This window comes from Ruditapes philippinarum, unplaced genomic scaffold (genome assembly GCF_026571515.1).
Source record: "Ruditapes philippinarum isolate M1 unplaced genomic scaffold, ASM2657151v2 ctg2963_1_1_1_1, whole genome shotgun sequence".
Classification (NCBI taxonomy): Eukaryota; Metazoa; Mollusca; class Bivalvia; order Venerida; family Veneridae; genus Ruditapes; species Ruditapes philippinarum.
Window position 1 is genome coordinate 192885 of NW_026853030.1, and position 9528 is coordinate 202412.

Here is a 9528-nt window from a genome sequence, read left to right on the forward strand (position 1 = left end):
TCACGTAATCAACTAAGAGTGTCTTTCAAGATGACTGCTGTGTTGAATTAACTGAAGTTACTTGCACACAAAATGTTTGAATTTAGATTAGATAATCAATCGGTCAACCATGATTTACATTGAGGATCTATAAACTAAAAGAAATATCCAGTAACTGTGCCTTAGCCAAAAGGTAACCCTCAGAAATTCCTAAAATTACTTTGGATTGACGGTAGATATATTGTGTAGGTCGGCATGAAGACCACAGTAAGTTTAAATACAAAAACAAGATCTTAAGAAACTATATGTATTTCGTCAACAAGAAAGGCACACGATCGGGGACGTTTAGAGCGTGATTAAGATTAGTTCTTGACAGCTCTCAATTCATCAAGAAACTAGCACTAAACGTTTTTATCTCAAATAAAGAAATCTTTTTTTTTAATTTTCTAAAGAATGTTTTTAAATTTCTGATAGATAAGTTATTTAGATTTAGATTAATCTTATTTATAATTTAAAATAACGTACAGTTTTTGTGTGTGTTTAATAAAATAAAAGCATATACGAAACACTTTACAAATTACACTATTTACTTATTATCCATTTAGAATAAAATGTTATCCGCATAACAAGACGATGAAATCATCATTCTCAATGCAAAACCAAAATTATAAATTTCATAATGTTGTGGTCAGAATGATACGAGAGAACATCATTGTACACATATAACAGAAATAAATCATTGTGAATAGTGCAAGACGATTCTGAAAATAACACATACACCCGAAATTGGTAGAAAGTTTTTTTTAAACATACACACATATATATACATGATATCTATGGAAAATATACTGAAACAAAAAAGAAACTTTCTCCAAGTTTGAATGTGGATAGGTTAGTACAGTTTTTCAATCCTTTTGAAACTCGATTTTTACGTTGAATAAATATATCGGGCTTTTATACGGGGATTAGCTGATCGATTTTGCAAACAAAACGAGTTTTACAAGCTAATACATGTATATAAGCGTGTACATCTAAGTGGTACACTTGAACAACTGGCACATACTTTGCGAAAGTTTCTTTTTTGGTTCACTATATGTGTAATATAGTCATAAAGAACAACATCATACGTCATAGCTTTAACTTTAATATCGTAAAAACAAACAACAAATGTTCTACTATATATTGTCATTGAGCATCGTTTTGGAATTCGCAACAAAAAAGAAAGAAAGTGACGGAGAAATTACTCCATATCTATAATAATGATAAAGTAGTATAAGATCGGACAAATGTTTTGCTCGTCGCCATTCATTACATAATATTGTGTGAAAGTGTCTTTAGTAACATAACGGAAATAACGATAGATACGTCAATGAACAAATATATGTTGTTGTCTTCCTGCTGTCTATTTTACTGCAATAAAATAAAAAATGAAACATTTATAAAATATATGAGCATACGTATCTCAAAATATATGACCAAATTATAACAAAAAGCCTGTGTGTGTGCTGAAAACTTCAATAAAATTAAATTATTCAAAGTTACTATTTATAAAGTATTATACGACTGTAAGTATGAAAACAATTCGTATTTTTCAAGAATCATTGTGTTTATACCAAAATAAATGTATTACAAGTACTGTTTTGACATCAGTTAAAAAGATATCATATTTGTTAAGATATGTATGATGATAGTTCTGAAAGTGACAGAATACCTTTTTTGCAGATAACTGAATATTTCTTAGTACATTCTGCGTCATGCCAACGATTTGAGTCGGCAATGCTGAACACTACGCAATTCTGTATTGTGCGACCTTCCGGTTGACCTGAGACATTCATTTTATAATGATATAAAACCTTCTGATTTGTAGCTGTATTATGTTAATCAGTATTCATGTGCATTTACAAATTATAATTATATCAAAAGCAAATTATTTTTAATGCTATCCTTGAACCTATGTGTTATTTATATATACCAAAGAAATAATTGGATAGTTGCAATGCCATTATATTTCAAATGCAACAGTTTCCGTAATAATACTATATAATATAATGTTAAATATATTAAGGGCTCGCCATTTTTCAAGCCAATCACCGACGAGGATTTTTCAAATTTTCCGGTTACAAATCATAATAGAACAGATTTTATATAAACTAGACGTTTTATATTATAAAACGCAAGTGGGCGGAGCACTAAGCCGGTTAGAGTGCATATTGGATGTTCTTCGTAAATAAGAAAGCTACAGTCGCTTCGCAAGCTCCGCTCCTTTTTAGCTTTCTTATTTACGAAGAACACCTAATATGCACTCTAACCTATACATAAAGTATATCTAAACAAAATAAATACTATATTTGAAAAAGATATGTTGACAAACGGCAAGTGTTAAAATATAAACGCGATTCATTTTATGAAACAACAACAAAAAAATAACAAAAACCTCTTGTCTGCAATATAGCATTTTATCATTCCAAAACAAGTTTTGTACTTTTACACATACCGGGAGCCCATTTGATAAATGTCGCTGGAGCACTTGTGTCGATCCATTTCCACTTTCCTTCAGAGCCTTGGTCAGTCAATCCCAATAGCCAATGCGCACTTGCTACAGCATGAGTAATATAAGTTATACTATTTCAAATTTGTTAGAACGTAGAACGTTGTATGCATATTAGTACTTTTTCAACAGACAAGAATTGTCATTTTTCATTGATTTCATCATAAATCATAAAAGTCAAGTTAAATTAGAAAATCCAAATTAATTGGCACAATCGGTTCATTATCATTATTCATAAATCATTATTATTATTATTTCTTCACCATAATTACTAGCTTTGAAATGAAGAAGGTGTCCAAATAGTGTTTTTATTGTTAACAAATATGAACAATTCACATTTAAAGCAGATTATACGAGGAGGTCTCAAAATATATCAAATAGATTGTCGCAGAACCATCTGGCTAACAGAATAGTTATAATACGACATCATATATACGTGATGGCAAAATTAATTTTACATATTTTTATTTCTTCACGATGCCAATTAGAAGATAAACTTACATTTCAAGCGGCCCAGCATTCTGACTATAAACGCATTTTCCGCCGCATCTTGTACATACAACAATTCAGACTCTCTTTGTTTGCAGAACGCCTAACAAAAATGATTTGGCATATATCAAATTCCATATCTGTATATAAGAGCTTAACTTAGAAAATCACGGGGGACCAACTTCGTATGATTCATGGAAATTTGCATCGGTTAAAAAGAAAAGTTAATTTCCGGTAAGACATATGTTCGAATAACTCCTATATGAAGATAAAATTTAACGGTAGGTTTTACAATTTTGAGTTATTGTTAAAATATGAACTATGATTGGAAAAGCAATCGAAATACTATTTCACCCTTCTAAAGTTCCTTCAGTTCTACAGTTGCCCATTCATGTTTTGTAATTTGAAACTTTTTTTGTTCTCGAGTGTTAAACATTCTTCGTGATGATAACGAAAATGACCGGAAATGAGCATTTAATAACATTGATCTGTGATGATGAAAAACATGCACACAAAACCATAGTTTGATAAAAAATTTTGAAATCAGCAAACCAAATTCATACCGTATTCTAACAGTGGATATGTGTTCCATAACAAACAATAAATTCAATGAAATAGATGGACTGTTAGCAGTTAAAACACTAACAGTAACTGTGAAATATCAATATCTTCAAATGTTATACCGGGGCAAGTGTATGCATTAGATGTTTTATATGGAATTAAATAACACGAGACTTTTTTGAATGAGTTCTAAGGCTGAGAAACCTGTCCAGAAAGAGAGGTACAGTCGCCTCATAATGATGGTGAATATGATGCATTTTGGGACGTTTCCTGTTGTGTTCAGACATTTAGATACTTTTAGATTATTTATGAGCTTAAAACAGCTGCCATCAATATGAAAATCATATTCAGAGTCACTGTTGCCCATACCCACTCCTCAAATTGTTACAATTTTATCAGTATGAAATGATCTACAGCTAATAAGGTGATACGTTCACTCATTTTTGTCAGCGAATTGAGAAGAAAAGAAAGGTTTACACGTATAAAATTTTAATTCATTTGATATGACAATCGTTACATTTTCATCAAACTTTTATTGAATATTTCTGCATAACCAAGTGTTTACAAAAAACGGATACATTGCTTAGATTTGGCTAGGCATATAACTTAAATCGTTTTACATGAGTGACTAAATTATTGTAAAAATGAAGGAAAGGATATTTGATAGACTCTTTTTTTTAACAATAAGGGTAGAATTTCACACATGCTTACTATTCCTTTAGGAACCGGCCTATTTTTTCCTTTAAAGTACACAATAATATTTATTTACTAATATAAAATTATATAATTGTAAAAAAATGGACATATATGTTCAATAAAAAAAATAAATTACTTTCTGCAAGCTTTTAAATTATGTACCAAATAAATACAATACGTCACTGTGTAGTAAGTCCAAATAAGTTTGTGCATTTATGCATATAAATTATATTCAATGACAGTCATATCAAAAAGAAGTATCAACATCGATTGCCTATATAATCAAAGTGCTGCAGCACTGAATGCGACGGACATGCAACCGGAGAGACATTAAGGCTTCTTTTAGAAAAAAAAAACAAAACAAAAACAAAACACAAATTTTAACAGAGAAAATTTGTTCCATACAAGTTCGAGATTCGTAGAGCAATATATTTTGTGTCCCAAATTGATATAATTCAGATTTTCTACTTTCAAGCACTTAAATGCAGAATGAAATTTATGCCTAAAAACTCTGGTCAAACTTGTAAATCAGTGTCCTTATCGATTTATTCTAAGAAATGATATGTAAATAGAAAAAAAACTATCAACGAAATATTTCTAGAATAAATCCAGGCAAATAAACTTCAAACATAATATATTATACATTTGAGAATGCTATTTAGAATTGCTTCGTGTTATATCATAGTGGGCATACAGACAATAAAATATAAGTCATTTGTATTTTTATTTCTCTTGGATATGTCTCATTAAAAAAAATTGGTTAAAATCATCAGCAATTAATAGTGTATTTCTTAGATTTTTTTATTTACAAGGTAAAGATGTAGAGGCCAGAGCACATCGTTTTTATTTTAATTTAAATGTCACTTAAGCACTACAGTGTTTATAGTTGTCCTTTTCAACTTCACACTAAATTCCATTTTCAACTTGTTTGCTTCTTACAATTGTATAGCATTTCTAAAAGTATTGCATTACAATCCGCTGGTTTATTAATTACATTTTTAATGTGTACTTCCTAATCGCCTGTCCAAAAATCAGAACAGGTGAAGCAGAATCTATTTTTAGAATAGCGAAGGTTAACTCATATCATGACCTAGTAAAATATGTAAACAAACCACAAGAATCGGATTGAAGTAGAACTGATATTATAACTTCCTTACCATGAAAGACTACATGGCGGTAAAGTGTCTTACATGCATTTTCAAATATAGATATTTATACTAGCCATTGTACTGTATCTAATATATTAATAACTGCTGAATATTCAGCTATTTAAACCTGCGGTATGAGTCACGAAAATAGTTCTTCTTTTATTAATGCGCGAGTTATCCTAGAGTCACGAAAAACTTTTGATTTGTTAATAATAATGTTTTGTATAATGTAGAAATATTTATTTCCTACTAATAATGTCTTGGAACTCAGAGGTTACACTTTTATTGTAGTATAATTTGCTGTCCTACTTTTTCGACAGCGGTAAATCGTTTCAGCAGTAATTTGCATATTGCGCAATAATACTACGGGACTACAACGTTTTTATCAATAATATACGTTCATATTTTAACTTGGATAACTTAATTTGAAATTGAAAAGGCTAAATATGGAAGACATTAAGATATCCAGACAAAGTATGGGAGTTTTGAAGGATCAAATTCATGTACTATTTCTTGGGCTGTTAATTGGTTTAGGACACATTGCGCGAGTGTAGCCAACGAAATCCTATGTGTAGATGACTTAGCTCTGAACGCGCCTGAGGGCGGGTCCGTCGCAAAAATCATTATTTCAAAATCGTAAGAACTTAAGTCAATTTAGTAACACAGAAATCAACTTTTGAAAAAGTAAAACTTTAAATATTTGTTCTCTCTTATGACGCTTGAAAACTACCAATGCATTTTGTAAATTATAATGCGAAGATTTCCAGCTTTATAGCTTTTTATTTTTTATATATTTAACCGAAAACGAACATATCTTTCTGACCAATGCATATTTAGGTAAACAATATCTATTTGGTCCCCTTTTTAAGTGATCCAAAAAAACTAATACAACAAATATTGCTGTACAATAATACAGTTGCTAGTTTTATTTTATTCCTGATTTTATCTTAATTTCATTACTTTGATACTTTTAAAATATTATTGTATAAGTTTAAAGAATGAATTAGGATCGGAAAATTTCAACAGCACATAAAAAATATGTAGTAAATGAAATAAAATAAGTAAATAATCTCGTCAAATGCTTAAATCATACAAATAAACATGAAAAAGAATTACTTATGTATTTTATTCTATACTTGTATCGTGTATAAACTAAAATAGATTTTTGAAAAAATAAGTTACATCCAAATCTAATGATCAGTTATAGTTATAAGTTCTTACGCACCCTTGCTTCTTCAAAATTACGAGCTGGAAAAGTTTCAAAGAGGTAACAAGATCCGTTGTAAGAAACCCAATCATCAGCGCAAGAGCTTTGAGGACATTTCGTTTTTTGACATTTTGCATGTACCATCTCTATAAATAACACAATCGAATGTTTAAAAGGTTATAAGGCGCAAATCAAGGTTAATTCAATTTGAATTTGTATGTAAACATGAATGTAAAACGGGTGAATTAATAAGCAGAGAAATATGGCATGCAGTAAAAAAGTTTTGAATATAAACCGTATTTCATATCAATGAGAAATCAAACCTTTGAAATTTTCTTTCAAAGACTCGAGTCTTTTTTTAAAGTCCGTCACAAGGTTCTCCATCATGTAGAAATCATATTCCGTCTCGTTGAGGCACACCTCGTTTGCTTTTGAAATTGTCATATATCAGCAGACCAAAAGCGCGCTTACTAAAGATATTTTCATTTTCTTTCACGTTACACTGTCAGTGTTTAGATACTAGTGTTTTCTAATGAATTTCAATATTCAAAGCAGACTTAAATACTTTTCACAACGGTGTCAGTATGGCTCGCAACGAGACTTTCCGTTTGTAGAAGATTACTATCGCAACTATTACATTAACATCCTTGTTTGCTATGTGAATTGTTTTGCGTGAGCACCTTGATATAACTGCGTAAATCAGAAGGTCATTTGAAATTTAGTACACATATCGTTTACAAGTTTACACTTTGTTTTAACAATTGGTCAAATGCGAACTTTTTAAAACAGAATTTGAAGAAGATAAAAGTAAGCTGTTTTGACACAATACTCAATTTTTTAAAGATATTATACTAATCTCTTGATAATTTCAAAGGATTTTTCCTTTTTTGTACGTGTATGTTGTTACAGAAATAATATATCACAAACAGTGATTTAATCCCTATCATAACGCTCTAGCAATGCACACCGTGCTATGTTACGTAGTCATGTAAGTATTGTTTCGGCTGCCAATGGTTCGGGTCTCTTCTACGGATCACCTGGCTCAGCGATTGCCTCCTCAAAGTATTTCCCATTAATAGTTTTACCACTATCGACCTTGTGACCTTGTGACTTATGATGATTTTAAGTAAGGAGGCTTGGTGTGTGCCACTTGGCTGATTGTCTTTTCAGCTCCGGTTCATACGACCTCAACCACGTTTCATCGATAGCAACGATTCTTGATTACTCGTTACCGCTGTAAACAGTTAACCTCGAAATAGATTTTTCGTCTTTACCGACAGCCGGTGTTTTATTCTTTTTCTTGCATATTACATATCAATTATTTTCAGAAACTGATATTCTCATTATGCACTTTCTTCTTATAGCAGCGTATGAACTTACAACCTCACTCATAACGGTTCATCCTAAAATCTATTCAATAAATTCATTCATAAAAGGCGCGCGGCAATGATGTCATTTAAAGCATGCGGATTGTCTTTCATGGGGGTATTATATAGGTTGTAAACGGTAGATAATCCTGTCTGATATGCAAGAATATGGTGTACATGATTCATGAATTAGAAGTGTAATACTTTAAAAACGCCATGATAGTTTTTGTATATTTTGTAATTGACATTTGTATAAACAATGTCACAAAGGGTGTTGAACATACATGTAAATCGTTAATTTCTTGTTTCTTACGTAAACACAATTATAAATCCAAAGAACTATAATTCCGTCTAATTTAGAAGTAACTATTTTTGTATTGTTATTGTATTACTTCTGTTCAGTACTTTTTATATTTCAATAAAGGATTGAATTTTTGTATTCCATTCTTTGCAAAATTGAAAAACAATTTTAAAACAAATGTCAAAATTTTAACATAGTCCATTCATTTTTGATCTGTTGTTTAGTTTTGTTCATCGCTCACATATACCATTTATATTGAATGCACTTTTGTTTTATGTCCTAAAATGATAATTGTCTGAATAAATATTGGTTTCATAACGTTATTTCGTCTTGTGACCTTTTAATGCAACCAACCAGAAATGTTTAAACAACATTGATAGGGGCCACTCAAGGACCATTGCTGTGAAGTTTATTTAAAATCAAAGATCAGATATAGTTCAAAGACAGTCATTGACGGACAAAGGGCGAAACAAAATCTCACAAAGAGCACGTTGAGAGAAAAAATCTTCAAACAAAAAAGATGTTACTAATAATAATAATAATAATAAAAATAATAATAATAATAATAATAATAATGATGATGATGATGATGATGATGATGATGATGATGACGACGACGACGACGATAATAATAATAATAATGATAATTATAATCATGGTTGTAAACAAGACAGTTGTAATTCTAATATATTAAGCTTTTATCATATGGTATAAATGTTAATTACATTCAGATAATTTTATTTTTCATTTTTAAACACTTCAAGTGATATGTTATTTCGGACTAATTTAATGGTTCTAATAAGTACAATTAATGTTATTTAATACAATAATAATTAAAATGATGACGATTTTATGCATTCAAATGTGACATTTTGTTAAATGTTTGAAACATTATCAACTTTTTTTAGTACAATGAAGTTCTACTTCAACACAATTTATTCTATATAATAAGAGATTTTAAACCCTTGAAAACGCGTGACTTATTATTTTTATTATTTGTCCAACTTAATTTCCTTCTTTCTCCTGCACATGTATCTGTTTTAAGACAAAAATTATGAATGACCCTTGTATGTTACATTTACAATCTTGTAGTTTAATTTAAATTCACAATGGCGATTTTATAGATTTTATTGTTTAGGAATACCTTAGGCGCATTTCCGTGCAATATTTCAGGCACGACCGAGCACCTGAGTATAACCATCATCCTTGCGTACGCTTGACAAAAAAAACCC

At 30.2% G+C, this 9528-nt stretch overlaps 1 protein-coding gene across 1 annotated transcript; it reads right to left on the minus strand.

Moving 5' to 3' along the window:
• Window positions 1-438: 438 nt before the first annotated feature.
• On the minus strand, window positions 439-7392 carry LOC132732030 (perlucin-like protein). Its single transcript, XM_060718377.1, has 6 exons — window positions 6952-7392; window positions 6647-6774; window positions 3029-3119; window positions 2474-2575; window positions 1691-1801; window positions 439-1389 (listed from the first exon to the last, which is right to left on the minus strand). The coding sequence occupies exons 1-6, from the start codon at window positions 7070-7072 to the stop codon at window positions 1382-1384; spliced, it is 561 nt and encodes a 186-aa protein (XP_060574360.1). The 5' UTR covers window positions 7073-7392; the 3' UTR covers window positions 439-1381.
• Window positions 7393-9528: the final 2136 nt, after the last annotated feature.